General features: G+C 39.7%; 1 protein-coding gene across 1 annotated transcript in view; it reads left to right on the top strand.

The window, feature by feature from the left end:
* BTBD7 (BTB domain containing 7) overlaps positions 1-19,165 on the top strand; it is a 103,958-nt gene that overhangs the window by 44,083 nt on the left and 40,710 nt on the right. Inside the window, exon 3 of the mRNA XM_089522435.1 lies at positions 778-1,857. Within this exon, the coding sequence (XP_089378561.1) occupies positions 778-1,857 (1,080 nt within the window). The remainder of the gene's footprint in view (positions 1-777; positions 1,858-19,165) is intronic.

The raw sequence follows: 19,165 nt of genomic DNA, 5'->3' as shown, positions 1-19,165 counted from the left end.
TGAAAAATTATAAGAAATGGGAATAGTGAAACCACCGAACAGTAGCTCCCCCCCTTTAACTAAATGATAGGAATATAGGACTTGCCCAGTTCTTCCTATTGTAATTGATGCAAATAAGAGGGAGGGGCTTTTAAAATGAATTCTTTCCAAAGAAATCCTTTTGCCTGTGATACTTGTTTACAGCCAGTGAGTTGAAATGATTCTGATCTAAAATGGATCATGACAGTATTACTGTTTTTAAGAAAAGTTCAAAGATAGAGAAGCGTCAGGGCATGAGGACAGAGGAACAGGAGCATATAGAATTTGTACATATGCAGATTAAAAGGTGACTGCTGACTTAAAATGATTTCCACGTGATCTGTTGCTTTTGAGACCTGGATTGTTGATTTTCAGGATTTCTGCTGTTTCTGCCTTCCTTAGTCTTTGTCTAGAAGCCTTTGGTTTTCATATTTGTGTTTGAGTAAATTGTTGTTGCAAGTCATGAGTGGGAATTCAACAACCTCTGCAGCACAATTCCCACTCATGACTTGCAACAACAATTTCCCAGCATCCCTAGCTGGTATAGCCAATGGTACGGAATGCTATGAGTTACAACCCAACAGTGTCTGGAGGTTTGTATGATTCCTACCCTGATGCAAGTCCACTTGAGCACATGGACATGTGCCATTTAATTGTTTTACATAAATAATATCCAATCCTGAAACAGTTGTTTATTCATTTAAGGTTTTCACATTAAATCCACACTGTAACCCCACGGATCTTTCATTTCCCTTTCAGGAACATCATCCTACTCCCATCAAGGCTATGGTTGTGAATCTAAACTGTATAGCCTTGACCATGGTCATGAAAAACCTCAAGACAAGAAGAAGAAAAGCTCTGGCCTTGCTACCCTCAAAAAGAAATTTATTAAGCGCCGAAAGTCTAGCCGGTCTGCTGATCATGCCAAGCAGATGCGGGAGCTCCTTTCAGGCTGGGATGTTAGAGATGTCAATGCATTAGTGGAAGAATATGAAGGGACGTCAGCTTTAAAAGAGCTTTCTCTACAAGCTAGTTTGGCAAGACCAGAAGCCAAAACACTACAGAAGGATATGGCTGAACTGTACGAGTTTAAATATTGTACGGATGTAGATCTCATATTCCAAGAGACTTGTTTCCCTGTGCATCGTGCAATTTTAGCTGCAAGGTGCCCATTTTTTAAGACCCTGCTTTCTTCTTCACCAGAATACGGTGCAGAGATTATAATGGATATCAACACAGCTGGGATAGACCTGCCCATGTTTTCAGCTTTGTTACACTACCTGTACACAGGAGAATTTGGAATGGAGGATTCAAGATTTCAAAATGTTGACATCCTCATGCAGCTTAGTGAGGAATTTGGTACACCAAATTCTTTGGATGTTGATATGCGAGGACTGTTAGACTATATGTGTTACTATGATGTGATTCTCAGCTTTGCATCTGACTCTGAACTGGTTGAAGCTTATGGTGGAAGTCAGGGCTGCTTAGATGAGGAGCTCAGAGCACACAAAGCTATAATTTCATCACGGTCGCCATTTTTTCGGCATTTGTTGCAACGGAGGATACGGACTGGTGAAGAAATCACAGATAGAACACTAAGGACTCCAACAAGAATTATACTGGATGAATCTATTATACCAAAAAAATATGTGAGAGTAATTTTAAACTGTATGTACACAGACTTGGTGGATCTCTCTATTTTGCACAGCAGTCCTTCAGTGGGAAGTCTTAGTGAAGTTCAGGCTCTTGTAGCAGGAAAGCCAAGCATGACAAGAGCTGAAGAAGCTATGGAACTTTATCACATAGCACTCTTTTTGGAGTTCACTATGCTTGCGCAAGGTATGCCATATTTTATTTCTTTCAGCATATGTTGTATTTCTTAAATCTGAATGCAGATTTGAATCTCCTGCTTCAGAGGTTTTTTGGAAGCTACAGTTTGTAATGTTGAAAGATACAGAAACTAAAGTCATCTCCTGATTAAGGCTATCTTAGTCAATTAATTTTATAAATTTTAAATAAGTATATGTATATCTCACTGTATTCACTGAGATTTACATCTGGGAAAGTGTGAATAGGACTGCATATGATTAAAAACTACTCCTGAAGAGAAAGAGATCCTTTCTTTGCTGTTAGAGACATGGATGTACTTCAGAGTTAGTGTTTTAGGAAGTATTCCTACCTGTGTGATTTTGTAAGAAAGGAATAACTCCAGAAAGATGATGTAAGCTACATTCAGGTTTTGTAAATTATTTTAAAGGAACCTGTTGTTGGAACTCTTCAGCTGATCAGAGTATAAATCAACTAAGATTTTCTAATGCATTTATATAACCGGGTCAGTAGGAACAAAGGTAACTGCTTTATCCTTGACTAGATGATTGTTCAGATGATGGAAGTGTTGTCTACTTCAGCCTTTCTCAAACTATAGACCAGGATTCTCTAGTAAGACTCCACCCACTTTCATGTTGACTTCAGTATTGCAGAATCTTTAGTGCAAGGGAAAGGCTGAATAAATTGGCAGAGTTTGGAGAGATGTTACAAGTTAGGTATGAAAAACTGACAGGAATGAATAAAAAAAACTCTGAGGCCTGTGTATGTGTTTGTATTTGTGTGTGTGTGCATGCGCGCACATGCATGCTTGCTTACGGAAGTAATGTAAAACAGAATCCCCCAATTAGAGCCTTTGAATCAGTAAACTGTGAAGATGGAGTCTTACATTCAGAGCCACTGCCTGTGTTTAACCTTAGAGGGAAAACCTGAATTGTGGAGTTCACTGCTATAGGTTGAGTCTCCCTTATCCAAAAATCTGAAATGCTCCAAAATCCAAATCTTTTTCATGGATAGCAAGCTACTGACACCTTTGTTTTGTACGTAAACTTAGTTTCATGCACAGAATTATTGAAAAATATTGTGTAGGCTGTCGTACTTCATACCCATCATGAGAAGGCACGACTCGTTGGAAAAAACAATAATGTTAGGAAAGGTGGAGGGAAACAGAAAAAAAGAGTGGAAGGCTATATGCTAGATGAATGGACTCCATTAGGGAAGTCACAGGTATGACTTTCCAGGAACTAAGCAGGGCAGTGAAGGACAGGGAGTCTTGGAGATGTCTCATTCACAGGATTGCCATAGGTCGAGATTGACTTGAGGGCAGTTAACAACAACAACACTTACCTTCAATCTATGTTTATAATGTGTATAGCAAATATAAATGAATGTTGTGTTTAGACTTGAGTCCCAGTGCCAAGGTATCTCAGATATTCCCAAATTGAAAAAAATCTAAAAGACTTCTATTCCCAAGCATTCTGTATAAGGAAGACTCGCCCTGTACTAGGAATGTAAATGTCAAAGGATTTAACAATTTGAAAAGAGGGATTAAATTTCAATATAAAATTGTATTGTAATTTACTAGCTGATAATGCCAAACTTGACCTTCTTCTGCTAACATTTTTATGATTGGTTCACTCTGTAGTGCCCTAAGGGTGGAAAGTTTGAATAGCTTTGGGCAGGCAATTGCAGAGATACCAGCATATCTGATGTGACATGTCACTTGTGATTTCATTTTCAACAGATTCTTTTTTAAAAAAAAGTTTTCCAGGAGCTTTTAAGGTATGTGGAGGTGTTGGGGGCCAATTCAGGGATGTTGGAGTCTGAAAGGTTTGGGTGGGATTTCAGGGACCTCAAATTAGGGCCTCCCAGGCCTCATTAAGACAATACTTTCTCATTCCCTGGTCTAAACTGATTGACAGTAGAACTGCAGAGTTTCAGACAGAGGTCTCCCTTCCTTGTGATGTTGGGAAATGAATCTTGCACCTTATGAGTCCTCTACTACTGAGCTATGGCTCCTCCCAAATAAATGAACACATGATTGAGCATCTCGTTGGATCATAGTACCTCTAAAGTGTCTTTTCTAACGTTGGCATTTTCAAGAGGCTTGCCATCTGCTGTTGAACAAAAAAATAGCTATGTTTGTCAATCTGAAGATGGCTTTGTTTGACTTCAGAAGCCCCTTAATGCAATCTGTTCATTACTGAAAACTGTGTTTAAAGATTAATTTTGCACAGGAGTTAGACTGAAAGATTCCTTTCATATGCACATTTTTGTAGGTGTGTTGAACATGAGATGTGAAGCTAATGCTGCTGCCCTAGGCGCACATACCTGGAAGTAAGCCCTACTGAACACAGTGAGACTTACTCCTGAATATGCCTGTAAACATTTTTCTGGTTGTATAGGTGAAGTGCACTGCATATCACTGCTTATTTCCTTTTTGTCTATGCTGCTTTAGTTTTGACACAAATACATTTTGCCAAGTTGCTTTATTTTAATGTGAAATAGATATGAAAAAAGGTATTTTTCTTTTCTTTTTTTTTTTTTGCAAGCTGTACAAGACAAAGAAATGGGTTGGGTTACAGTGATGTAGGGATACATAGAACACTTATTCTATGAAGAAGCAATGTGACTTGAACAAGGAGCTTGGATAAGGCACAAAAATGAACTCCCAACATTTTTTCAGTGTTTATAAAATGGTGTTTAAAAAAAAAGAAACAGATTCTCAGGAATGCATATTTGTTTCCTGTATATACAGAATCATTGAAGCAACGTCCTCTTGTTAAATTGGTGAGAGATGTCCCTGTGGGAAGTGTGATGAGATCATTTTATAGCTCAAAGAAAGTTTTGTAACGTCATACTTGCTTTGTAGCCCTTTTACATTTTCAATTTCTATGTATGGTTGTGAAAGCTGGATGGCAAGGAAAACTGACAAGAATAAAATCAACTCATATAAAGTGTGGTGCTGCAGAAGAGTTCTATAGAGACTATAGACTGCTAAAAAGACAAATAAATGGGTTCTAGAGCATATCAAGCCTGAGCTCTCCCTAGAAACCAAGATGACTAGACTAAGACTGGCATACTTTGGTCATATTGGTTAGATCTGGCTACAGTGACACATGCTTTGGTTACATTCCGTTTGGACTACTGTAACGCACTCTATGTGCGGCTGCCTTTGAAAACTGTTTGGAAACTTCAGTGAGTCCAAAATGCTGCGGCCAGAATGTTGACCGGTGCCAGTTACAGGGAGCATATAACTCCTGTATTGAAACAGCTTCACTGGATACTGGTCTGTTTCCGAGCACAATTCAAAGTGCTGGTTATGACCTATAAAGCCCTACACAGCTTAGGTCCAGACTATTTGAAAGACCGTATCTCCCCATATGAACCACCTAGAGCCCTAAGATCTTCAGGAGAAGGCTTTCTCCCGGTCCCACCACCATCCCAGGCTCTCCTGGTGAGAACCCGAGAGAGAGCCCTCTCAGTGGCTGTTCCTTCCCTGTGAACTCCCTTCCACGGGAGACTAGGCTGGCCCCCTCACTGCTGGCAGGCAAAGACATTTTTGTTTAAACAGGCCTTTTGAGTTCTGGCAGGCTTGATTTTATAGGGAGATGAGAGGGTTGGGCTTGGACTGTTTAATTTTAACTTTGTAGGTTTTAAATTTTTATATTTATAATTTTTATATTTTTGTGATTTTAATTGTACAATTTTAATTGTTATGCTTTATGTATGTTAGCCGCCTTGGGTTCCATTTTGGGAGAAAGGCAGGATAATAATAATAATAATAATAATAATAATAATAATAATAATATCATGAGAAGATGACTCACTATAAAAGAAAATAAGGCTTGGTAAGGTAGAAGGCAGTAGCAATGGAGGAGGACCACTTTAGAGATGGATGGAGTCAAAGCCATAACCCTTGAGTTTGCAAAACCCGAGTAGGTTTGTTAGTGATAGGGTGACTTGGAGATGTCTCATTCATAAGATCGTCATAAATTGACGTCAACTTGACAGCAGCTAATAACAACAACATTGCAGTGCGAATGTCCTGGTGTTCTTGGGCATAAATTATATACTCAATTCTAAATTGACCTCGTATATAAGTTGAGGGCAGGTTTGGGGGCCAAAATTATGGATTTTGATATGACCCATGGATAAGCCGGTAAAATTTAGAGACATGTGACAAAAGACGAAGTGAAGAAAAATGAAGCCAAAGAACACAGCCATTTTCCCACCTAGGGTAGATGAAGGATGAAACAAAGGAAAACAATGCTAAAGAATTTATAAAATCCCTGCAGGCATACTGTTTATCTCATCCTAAAGGCTGGATGGTGGGTCAGTTCTTCCAGGACAGATTACACTCTCACCTTTCACCAAGGGATGGTTCCTTTTTTAATAAGAGTTAAAGTACAGTTAAAGTAAAGTACAGTACTTACCTTGACCTGTGGATAAGTCAACTTTTTGAGTCAAGTTTTGACTAAAATTTCTGTACTTATAAGTATGTACAATACCTCAGTATGTGCCCTATCAGATCTATGTTGATTTCGACAGAGGCTGTTTTCTGAGGCAGATCTGCTATAGATCTGGAAGAATCTCCATCCTGTTAAATTATTTGAATTACTTGTCATGGTGTCATGTGAAGATGTAGATAATGCAGCTTCTCATGGATGTGGAATTATACTGGGCCCTTGGTACTCACTGAGGTTTTGTTCCAGGAACCCTCCATGGATACCAGATTCCATGGTTGCTCAAGTCCCATTATATACAGTGGCTTAGTAAATTGATGTCTCTTACATAACATGGCAATATCAAGGTTTGAATTTTGGGTTTTAAAAAAATACATGTTTTCAAGTTGTGGATGATTGAATCAGTGGAAACAGTATCAGTGGATACAGAGGACTGACAATATCACTTTTTCTTTTAAAAAACGAGATCATAGCTATTAGAGTTGACCAGGGAACATGCTTGGAAATTCAGCAAATAATCTATTAACTCCAAATGAAATTCAACTTCAGAGGATATATTTTATGATGAAAATTGATTGTTTGGGGGGGGGGTGTGTGTGTGAGTGAGAGAGAGTGTGTGTGTATGTGTAAGAAAATCTGGTTGAACACTATCAGAGGATGATATGTATGTATGTGCTTTCATGTTGCTTGTTGACTTCTGGCAACCTTACATATTTCATTGTGTTTTCTTAGGCAAGCAATATTCAGAGGTCATTTTGCAGTTCCTTCCTCTGAACTATAGTTTGCAGCACCTGGTATTTGTTGACAGTCTCCCATCAAAGTACTAACCAGGACTGGCCATAGTATACAAACATTAGTAATGACTTGAGTAGCTCGTCATCTACTGTCATGGTTGAGCATCGTGATATTCTATAGCAAAGATAATAGGTAGGCTGCAAGCAGTCTGTATGAAGTCTTAAAGTATGTCTCCTTTTTCCTTACAATTACAGCAAACTTTCTTAACTTGGATGCAGGCATGTGCACCCATTGCCAATTCTGTGAATGTTGAAGTCTTTCATTAATGGCAGAGACAATAATACAATATAATATAATTATAGCGCTTTAGAAATAAAGAATAATAATAATAATAATAATAATAATAATAATACATGATTGCTCTGTTAAATTGTTTCACTTCTGTGTCAGACCTTCTTTAATTTGGAATAGGACATAGCACTGCTTGTGTTTTAGCAATAGCTAATAATAATAATAATAATAATAATTTTTATTTGTATACCGCTTTTCCTCCAGATCAAAGCGGTTTACAACATACAAGCTACATGTCACAAAGCAATACAATACATCAACAGTGACATCAGCGATCTCATACAATTAAACAAAAATCCTCTCTCCCTCTCAAGATGGTGGTCGGAAGGAGGGCTCTTTTCTTCTTCCAGGCAAGGCCTGTTGTTGCTGGCCTGCATCTCTCCCCCTCAAGATGGTGGTCGGATGTTCCTCTTCTTGCTGCTTCTCTTCCCTGATTTCTGGTAGGAAGGTTGAGTAGGAGTTTGCAGGTCACTCCCACTGACTATTATGGTTAAAAGAGTAGTAGTGTAAAATGAGTGTTGGAGAAGCATTGTCCCTAGTCCATATTTTTGGACTACAACTCCAAGCATCCTTCACCATAGTGTATTGTGACTAGTACTGAAGAGAGCTGCAGTCCAACAACATTTTAAAGTCTATAGTTGTACATCCTTACTAGGCATATGCCTCTATAAAAAATATGAGGCTATAGAACCTGCACTTGAAATGGATGGATGAACACCTCAAAATGCACCTCCCAGTTCTTAGCATTCCTTTCTACCCATCCTTCGTTTCCATTACACTCATTTTCTGGTTGTTGCTGTTGTATACCTTGAAGTCTTTTTTTTTTCACTTATGTTGACCCTAAGGTGAACCTATCATGGGGTTGCCTTGGCAAGATTTTGTTAAAAGAGTTGGTTTGCCTTTGCTTTTCTCTGAATGACTTGCTTAGGGTCAGTGAATGTGAATGACTTGCTCAGGGTCACGCAGTGGGATTCAAACTCTGGTCTCCAGGGTCAACAGTCCAGTGCTCAAACCAATACACTGCACTGGCGCTAAGTGTTGTTACTATCAACAGTCTAGGAAAAACTGGGTGTTTTTAAATTCCACTTCATTCTCTGCATTTCCATATGGAGGCATTGTGATTTGTTAAAGAAGATTAGAATTTTTAGAATGATTGGTTATGCAGATTATGCAAAAGAGTTGACATAATGTTTTTGACATATTGGGGACATATTTGGAAAACTTGATAATGATACAAGGCTTTTAAATCAACAGGCACTGGCTGCTGTAATTTTAAAATACAGTACATAAAGAGTAATGCACTGGTTTCTGAAAACTTTATATCAAGTTAGACTTTAACATCATAAGGAAGATGCCTAAGTTTAGGTGCAAAAATGTTACAGGTGCAAACATGTTACACTAGGAATTGTCCACATGTCTTGACGGTGAGTCCTGTTTCTGGATTCAGTTCAAAGTGTTCATAGACTCATAAATTTGGAATGGTTTCCAAGGATTCCAAGGACCATCTGTCTAGTCCAATTTCCTGCCAGTTCATGAATTCCCAGCTAAGGCATCCCCTTAAAGGTGGACATCAAATCTCTGTTTAAAAGCCTCCAGGGAAAGAGAATCGGCCACCTTCTGAAGTAGTCTATTCCTTACACCTTTGTCAAAAAGCTGTTACTTTAAAATTTGAATCTGTTGGTTTGGGTGCTACCTTCAGTAGCAAAAAGCAGGCTTGCTGCATCTTCCATCTAACCATTCTTTAGTTGTTTAAAGATAGATATCATATCACCTCCCAGTGTTAACATTTGGGGCCCAGAACTATACACACCATGATTCTGTTGACTTCTTTTGCCCTTGTGGTCTACTAAGAATCAGAGAACATTTTCACATGCACTTCTATAAAGCCAGATGTCATCAATACTGTATTTCTGCACATGAATTTTACCTAATCAAATGTAGTAACATTTATCCATGTTGAAATTAATTTTGTATGTTTGTGGCATGATCTGTTAAGGTCATCTTCAATCCTGATTTGTCTTCTGATGTATTATTGTATTATAAGTCTAGAAATTATAGTCAAAAATCAGCACAAAAAACTGGGTCAGATCACCCACAGGTCAATGTAAGTGCTTCACCTTAACCCTTATCAAAATAGAAACCACCCCCTTCTTTGAGTAGAGTGCTGAAGGCAAGAGCCATCTGATCCATCCTGGGAGAACCTAAAAGAAGCACTGAGCCCTTCTACTTCCTCTGTTGCAGCTCTTCTTCTGGAACTTTGGCAGGTTACATACCGCCAAGAAGCGGTGCTCTCCCGCCGCCGCTGCTTGCAGCATCCGGGAGCTGCCACACCGCGCGTCTCCCGGATGCTCCGAGGAAGGAGCGCGGAAATCGCGCTCCTTCTGGGGCCAGAGAAAAGGTGCACTATGTGCCGTGGCGTGGCCTCAATATGTCACAACCACACCGCCTCGTGTGGAGGCGGCGCGGTCGTGACGTAATCATGGCGGCGGACGTGTGGAATGGGCGCCACCATTTTGTGCGCGCGGAGCACGTACTAGGGTTAGGGGGTGCGGAAGCACCGCTCCTTCCTGACCCTAGTACGCACTCGTCGTGTACTTTCTGGCGGTCTGTAACCCGCCTTTGAATGCCTAGGTGGGAAAATGGCAGCAATTTATTTATTTATTTGGCATCATTTTTCTTCACTTTGTCTTTTACATCCTACATTACATGTCCCTAAGTTTTACCCTAAACTTGTCTGTGGGTTATATCGAAATCCATAATTTTGGCCCCCAAGCCTATCCAAGATTTGTACATGAGGTCAACTTATAGTTGAGTATATATGGTAATTCACAGTTTTGTGAGTCCCTGTACTGAGAAGAAGGCGGGATATAAATAAACAGAATAATAATAATTTACAAATATGATGAACATGGCCTACATTTCTTCATCCAAGAGCACTCCTACACCAGCTGAAGTAATTCATATGCAATCTGGAGTATTCTGCTCCAAAGCTACCCTGAATTCATTACAGGCATCCCTACAAAAAGGAAAAAGACTGTACTCACATTGTACCTGGTATGATCAGTTCAGACAACATACAGCCAGTTCTGCAGCAAAACTGGTTCCTTTAGCTTTTGATCTGATTTCAGAAAACCCACAGCTGACCCTTTTCGGGCTTAAACAAAACGCAGGAGGAGTTACTCACGGAGCTTATCAGTGCAGCGCAAACAGCTTGCTCTGATCTGTCTTCCACAAAACTGTCTTTCATTCTCTGGAACTTTCAGCTTCTGTGGATGCTGGGTGCTGCAGTGACTGGGCCCATAACCCTTGTCAGGGATGATGGGAGTTGTAGCTCTTCACCTCTGGCTCAAACTCACCACCTTGTTACGCACCGGCGCTGACCAGTTTTGGCCAGTGGTTAAAGCTTTGCTCTAAAGCAGCAGAGTAACAGAGAATAGGCTGAAGACCCTGACAAACTCTCCAAGCCTTCTCACTCTTGCTTCCACAGAAGTCTTCACACTTCTTCAGGATCCAGCTGGCTCTTGTATCTTCACCCAAGACACCAGACAACTCAGTAGTCTTATATAAAAGATCTACTTTATTCTACTATATACAGCTCCAAAACTATCCAACACAACTCCTCTCTACTAACCACTACTACTACCCACACAATACATTGGGATTCATAGCCATTATTATAGTCATTGGAAAACACCATCCACTCTTGTCAGTTTCCACCCAGTGGGCGTGTACATCCATTTTCATTGGTTCTCTTGGTTCATCCCACAATTAATGATTTCATCATCTCACCTTGTTCACTTTAACAATTCTCAGGTGTGTTCAATTATCCACTTTGCATTTCTGTCCTTGGCATTTAGGACTTGCTAATTACATTACCTTTTACACCTGTGTGGCTCCTAATTGCTTTTGCTGAGTCATCCTGACTCTCACATACATGTTTTATTTCTTACACTGTATATCCCATGTTGCTTTTTCCTTAACATTCCAATCATTAACATTCCTCAGTGACTGGTCAGTTTTTGGAAGTCTGTCTGAATAAAGGTTTTTTTCCTGACAGCAGAAGGATAACAGGGAGGGGGCCAGTCTGTCTGTCTGGCCTGGAAAGCCATGTTTAAGGCCTTTCTTCAGGTGTGATAGATGGCCAGTAGAAGAGACATGGTGGTCACTGGAGAGGTGACTTTTCAGGGATGATGATTTGTGTACAGAATGTCCTCAGAGGACTCTTCTGATGCTTCTGGTATTTTCTTTTTTGGCACAAAGTGAAGAATCCCCTCACCCCTGCTTTAATGTTAAGAATGTTGTGTGCTTTTAGCAATGCTCTAAGATTAGTGTTTGGCTGACACTGATTTTATTTTAGTTACGGTGTGGGTGGTTTTTATCCTGTTTGCTTGTTTTAATATTTAGGTTGTTGATTTTTTTATTGTTAATTATCCAGTGAACACTGGTTTTGAGTGGTGCACAAATATTGGTAATAAATATGAGAACACATAAAGCAAAACAGTGCCTTGGCTTGAGCTGTACATACCTGCCGAAGAGTCCATATCATTACTATTGAAATGGAAAGTAAGCACACTAACATGAGGTGGGAAGTATTTCCACTTTTGAGGGTTGTACAGAATTTCTTGTCTCATTACATTTTGCAGTGTTAGACCTTTCATGGCAAATCCATTAGATCAGTTAGTTTAAACAGAAATGTACTCTCTCTCTCTCTCTCTCTGGCCATTATTTTGCCTTTCTTTACTAGAGTTGATCTTAATGGTGAATTCAAGCCATTGTGCCTCTTCATTTCATTTAGCAAAGGTTAAATTAGTTTTATCATTGTGCACTGCTTCTCCAGCATGAGAAAAATAAAAATAAAAAATGATTCACAATTGCATATAGGTCTTAGAGACTTAGACATCAGCTCTTTCTTTTCCATTGTTTTTGTACCTAGCAAATGGGATCTGATTTATTAGGCTTTGGGGAATGCCCTAGTGTATGGATACAATTGCTTGAATTCAGCTTTGTTGAGAACATAAATAAAAATGGTTTTAAACTGAAAATACTGAAGTGTGTTGGATATAATGATCAGTTGAGTCAAGGAACACTAGTTGTCCCTCATAGCCCCCTCTGTCATATTCAAGTTAGGCCTTTTTAGCCATGCTGGAGCCTTGTTGAGGGCATGAGTATGAAAAGAAAAGGGTGAGCAGCTGTAGGGGAATGTAGTGTGTGGTACCAAGGTCACATAGCTGTGAAAGGGGAGGAGGAAAGTCAATTTGAAGGGCAGGGCTATAGAAGTGAAACTTGGCTTATTAACTCAGACCTGGCAAAGGATGTGGCACTGTGCTGATCTTTCCAATAATTTTTTTCATCCATGGAGTGTGTTCATTCAGTCAGCTAGAGACAAGGCATTACACCTCTTTTTCTCATGTGGAGATCTCTTCCTTTCAAAGCATGAATTTGAACAATATTTTGTTATGGTTGTTAATACCCCTCAAGTCAATCCTGACTCATGGCAACCCTGTGGATGAACAGTACTATCCACTGTGATTTGTCTTGTGTGTAATCTAGAATTTAATCATCAGCTGAATGCAGGACTTACTTACAAAGTTCTCTGCAAGTTTCTATGCTTCCAGTAGAGTCAGGATGACCAGATAACCACAAAGGAGGACAAGGCACTGTAAAATGTAGGGCATTCAAGAAAAATATAGGGCATTACAAATTAAAAGCTAAAAACACTAATATAAATATAAATTCATGCTTCTTAGTCATGCTCCAAATGGAGGACATTTTGGAATTCCTCCTGGACAGAAGGTTAAAATGTAAGATATGTCTTAGAAAAGGAGGATATCTAGTCATGCTGAGTAGAGTCCAAGTACTTGAAAGGGAGAGAGTGAGTTTAAACTTTTATCTACCTGTCCTTTACATTTCTCTTTCTTGTAAGATTGAAATAGAAGAAACAAATAATTTTCAAGTTGCTGCTTGGTCTTCACAAAGTTTGGCAATAGGAGGGAAGCCACAAAAATGTTTCCTTTTGCACTCAGGAAAGAGAAAATAGGCCATGTAACAATAAAAGCAAGGCAGGAAGAGTTTGCAAACATAGCTTTGTGGCCTACATTGATCATGAGAATGGGACTGGAAATGACATAAAGGAAAATGTGGGAGTTAAAAAGCGGAGATGCCCAGTTGAATATTTTTCTTTTACTACATTCTTCTCTGGAGAGCTGAAATTGGAACAGTTGTGGAAACGGTGGTAGCAAACAAACATGAATGACTTGAAACCTGACCTCAGTCTTGGGAGATCAGATAAATACTGAAAATTTATGGTGTGTTTCTCTAGCTCTGCTGCTGAATGTCTTTCCTTTTGTCATTCCTAGACACACATTAAAACCCTTGCCCACCCCTTCCCCCTCTATTCCACCTAGCAGTCATAATCAAAAGAGTTCTTGGAACCTTACTCTTCCATAAATAAGAGGCTGCATTCTTGGCATTAAATGTCCATGATAGTTGGGTTTCCACCACAAGATACCCACAAGGAGGCCATGATGGGCTCTATATCTTAAACTAGGGTAGAGCATATGTAGCCTGCAGTCTTCATGAAGTCCCAGGGCCCCAATTTTGCAGCCCCTGAAGCTCCTGACTGGTCCCTCAAAGTTTCCTGACACCTCCCCCCGACCTTTTTAAAAAGTATCACAGTTTTCAGGTGACAATTGCACCTAGAGCCTTCTCAAAGGTATGCAGTCATGAAAAAGAAAAACAAACCCATAGATAATCCTCTCCAACTCTCAGCCTTTCCTCAGAACCTTGTCATCCCTGTCAAATACTTTCCCTCCTCTGTTTCATCTTCAGAATAGTGAAAGAAACTGAAGTCTCTTGCCAAATATTCATGGGGTGGCCCATGGGGCAGGGGCAGGGGTTGGATTGGCCACAATGCAATTGCTCCTCACTACCTTAAGTACTTAGACCTTTCTAAAGCAATTATTTTTTAGTACACATGATGGAGTCACCATAGGTTACCATCAACTCGAAGGCATGTAACAACAGCAACCAAGGTGCATTAATTGCAATTTCATTTTAGGGACTCAGTCTTCAGGATTTTCTGGTTTGTAGGTATTTCAGTTCACCAGTATTAGCAATCAAGCTGTTATATTTTGCTGCTTGCTTGGAGGGTAAGGTAGAGAGACGCGATTCTGTCCAATCTCTGCTCAGATGGAGGGACAGAGCAGTTTGCTGCTGTTTCTGCTGTTGCCACTTTATCACATAGGGTAAAAGTGCTTTAATAAAATGTTAATGGCTATGAATATAGCCTGCCTCTTTCATTGCACAGTCAGGCTATTCCCCCACTGCAGGGGAATGAGAAAATATACTTTTTCTGTAAAATGATTTGCAGGAGTATTGTTCTAAGTATCTAAAATGAAATAAGAGTGTGAGCTTCTTGGTCATTCTGGAAAGCATCAAAAGGTTTGTGTTCTGGTGTTTGTGAAAACTGAGTAGTGGTTTGTTATTTCATAAAGTTCTTCATTGCTTGAGAAATAATAGAACTGTAGTGTTGGAAGTAACCTTCAAAGCAATCTAGTCCAGCCTCCTTCCAGTACAGGAACCTACAGCTGAAGCTTCCCTGACAGGTGTGCATCTAGCTTCCATTAAAAATCCCAGCAAAATGAGAGTTCACCTTGTTTTGAGGTAAATGTCTCACAGTTATCTCACCTTATCAAACATGTGAATGAATCCATTTAATAGAGCCCCGAAGGCCAAATTAGCACTTGATTGAATGGCTTTTTAAAAAGAAAATGTTAAGTACAAGGTAGACAATTTAGTTTCAGACTCTGGTGTAGGAGATACAGATCTTTAGCCATTTCACTTTTTCTTCGGTTCCAGTCTCAGTTTAGGACCCTGTACTTCTTTACATGTGAGATGGAAACAAGTTCCAAGTCCCATGTAGCTTAAAATTAAACAGGATAGTCATGCTCCCTGAGCTCATTGGATGATGAGTATATTTCAGATGTAATAAACACTAAAAAGGCAAAGCATATTTAATATTTAAAAGCAATATTTCAAATGCTGGAAGCAGTGCCTGTTTGCCAGTATTTATGAGCAATGGAGAAATGATGAAAATCAAAATGGAAAAAAATGGAGTACAAATAAAAAAATAAGAAAAATGGCCTAAAAGTAGAACATCTAAATTTCTGGTGCTAAAGGAATGATTTATAGCTTTAGAATGTGTACAGGCTGCACTACAAGTGATCAGATTATTATGTCATAATTTTCATGAAATATTGGACCAGAAATTAAACATCAAATGCTTAAACTAGCCCTGAATCTCTCTCTCTCTCTTTCTTCCTGTCCACACACACACACACAGAGAGAGAGAGAGAGAGAGAGAGTTCATCTACTGAGAAAGAAAACAAAGGTACAGAACTGTGTGCTTAGTCTAGATCATTGGTCCCCAAACTGTGCCCTTTAAGGGATTTTGAACTTCAGCTCCCAGAATCCCAGACCATTGGACAACATTGCTGAGGTTTCTGGGAGCTGAAGTCCAAAATCTCTTACAGGGCACAGTTTGGAGACCACTAGACTAGATCTTACTTTTGCTCAAATCAGAAACTGAATGTATACAAAGAGCTCCCAATTTGGTTGAGATTTCTTGTGCATGTTAAGGGAAAGTATTTTGTACAAACATGATACATGTGCTTAGGATCATCTTGTTATATATTTTTCATTACCATTTTTAGAAGTGTATTCAGTGAAAAAAATATATGACTAAGGACACAACAATGCATACTTCATTAGTATCCAATTATATCCAACAGGAAAAATCCACCATGCAAAAAAAAAAAAAAAAGTTGGTTCATATTAAAATGTGAACCAAACAAATCTTACCACATGCTTCGTGATAACACATTTTGCTAATCATATTGAACCCCTTGGCTTGTGTCTCAATAAACCAACCAACTTGTTTAAAATTAAAATTCCTATGTATTATTGTTCTTTTACCTATTTAGATGTTCTACTTCATTCCTAAAATCTTTTCTTGGTAAATACGTTTTATTTTGGAGATGAAACCATGTATTGTAATTCAGGAGTGTCATCTCTGCCCCCAGTGTTTGCAGTATGTGTTTGTTAGCTTCTATTCCTCCAGGAGAAATAGAGAATCACAGATGTTTACTGTGAGTAATCCTTCATTCACATGCTGCACTTTTAGTATTTGGAAGAAGCTGTCATTCATCATTCCCCAAATGACTTGACTAAAAAAGTCAAAAGAACTCAGTGTGCCTCAAGAGAGTCACTTTCAAGTGGCACTGAGGGAAACAGCAATATTAAGAATAATTTAAGTTGGACTGGCATTTCACTTTAATACCTTCACTCAGACTAATTACTTCACTCCCACCCCTGCGGATGCTCTGAACTTTTAAATATCTATTCACGTGCTTCTTATGTCAAAAGCTATTCACGTATCAAAAGTTTTAATACTTCAGTGATTTGAAATAGAATGAATTAGGTGGACCATATCCAGCAATATAGAAATTACAACACGAATGGGATCAAACTGTAGACAGGCCAATACGGTACTAATTCAGTTGCAATTGCATTCATTTGAGATTTGAGATTTTGGTAAAACTATACATATAAACCATTCTTTGCTCATGCACATTGTCTGTTTCATGAGAAATGTAGCATTAGAGCTGCAAGACCATGGCTTCTGTTCCATGAAATGAACATCCCAGTGCACAATTTCCTTAGTTCAATGAAGGGAAAGGGTGATCCAGCATGAGCTAATCATCAGTCATTCCTGTATTACTTTGATTGTATCAGGTAGACAGTAATATAATTCTGTAAAATTGAATTTAAATATATATATATAGCCAGTGTGACTTTTCATAGAATCATAGAGTTGGAAGAGACCACAAGGGCCATCCAGTCCAACCCCCTGCCATGCAGAAACTCACAATCAAAACATCCCCGAGAGATGGCCATCCAGCCTCTGTTTACAGACCTCCAAAGAAGCAGATTCCACCACTCTCGGAGGGAGTGTGTTCCACTGTTGAACAGCTCTTTTCTGTTCCTCCGAATGTTTAGGTGGAATCTCTTTTCCTGTAGCTTGCATCCATTGTTCCATGTCCTATTCTCTGGAGGAGCAGAAAACAAGTTTTCTCCATCCTCAGTGTGACACTCCTTCAAATACTTATACAGGGCTGTCATATCAACCGTCTCTTCTCCAGGCTAAACATACCCAGCTCCCTAAGTCTCTCCTTATAGGGCACCAATTTGGTCGCCCTCCTCTGGACTTAATGGTTTGACTTGGATTACAACTCCAGAGACCAGGGTTCGATTCCCAGCTCAGCCATGAAACCCACCAGGTGACCGTGGGCAAGTCACATGCTCTCAGCCTCAGGAGAAGGCAACGGCAAACCTCCTCTGAACAAATTTGCCAAGAAAAACCCATGATAGGTCGGAGTTGCCTTAGGGTCACTATAAGTCGGAAACAACTTGAAGGCACAACACAGCATGTACAGTAGGTACTGAACATTTTCAGTAATGCATATACTGTAGAGAACAGTCATTTAAATTACTGCCACTGTAGTCAATGACATGAATTTAGGAAGAAAGCTGCATCTGAATGTTGATGATTTGGTGGAAGTCATGCCAGACAAATCCAATCTCTTTTTTTTTTTTTTTTTGATAAAATTGCCAGCTTGTTAGATGAAGGAACAATGGATGCAAGCTACAGGAGAAGAGATTCCACCTCAACATTAGGAGGAACTTCCTGACAGTAAGGGCTGTTCGACAGTGGAACAAACTCCCTTGGAGTGTAGTGGAGTCTCCTTCTTTAGAGGTGTTTAAACAGAGGCTGGATGGCCATCTGTCGGGGATGCTTTGATTTAGATTTCCTGCATGGCAGGAGCTTGGACTGGATGGCCCTTAAGGTCTCTTCCAACTCTATGATTCTATGACACAGTGGTGGCTAATTGGCACATATAATAATAATAATAATAATATAATAATAATAATAATAATAATTAATAGGATTTATTTATATGCCGCCTAATCACTGGGAATCCAGGCGGCTTACAACAGAGGGGATAATAGACGGTTCCCTGCCCTCAGACTTACAATCTGTGCACCAAGATGAAAGAATAATTTATGTAAGCAACACAGAGCCCTTCCTCCACGGCCAACTGTCATCGTCCAGCCTGGAAGGAGTGAGGGGGCGGGTCCAACACCATCGGGACCGCCCTGAAGGGACACAGCCCTCCCTCCACGGCCAACTGTCATCATCCAGCCTGGAGGGAGTGAGGGGGCGGGTAGGGGCCAATTTTGTATTGCAATTTTTACTGTGCACCGCTATGATCGTTGCGGAATAGCGGTCTATGAATAAAACATATTATTATTATTATTGTCTAAAAGACAAGACACAAAAGGAGAAGGGAATGGTGAGGGGGGGGAGGAGATCAGGTCCAGCAGTTCTTCTCTCCCTCTGAGGCCTGGACCAAGGCAGATGGACCGGAGGGAGGGCTCTTCTTCTTCAGGCTAGCCCTGGGGGAGCTGGGCCAGCCTATTCTCTCCCTCACAGGCTGAAAGATGACAGTTAAGGAGGGAGTATAGTACCAGTTCTTGGCGCAATAGGGGGAACATTGCTAGTTCCCCACTTCTCATACCATGAGAAACACTGGTTTGAGAGAACCTTAAGTTTTATAATTTAAAAAACCTTGCCATTTAAAAAATAAGCAATTTTTATCCATTCTGTGGGGGTCAGCATAACTTTCTGAAATATTTGCAATATCCCACTGCAA

Source organism: Sceloporus occidentalis, unplaced genomic scaffold (assembly GCF_023333645.1).
Source record: "Sceloporus occidentalis isolate IW3139 unplaced genomic scaffold, rSceOcc1.0.p SCAF_4, whole genome shotgun sequence".
NCBI lineage: Eukaryota > Metazoa > Chordata > Lepidosauria > Squamata > Phrynosomatidae > Sceloporus > Sceloporus occidentalis.
The sequence above is the reverse complement of the archived record's forward strand: the minus strand, read 5'-3'. Positions and strand labels throughout refer to the sequence as shown.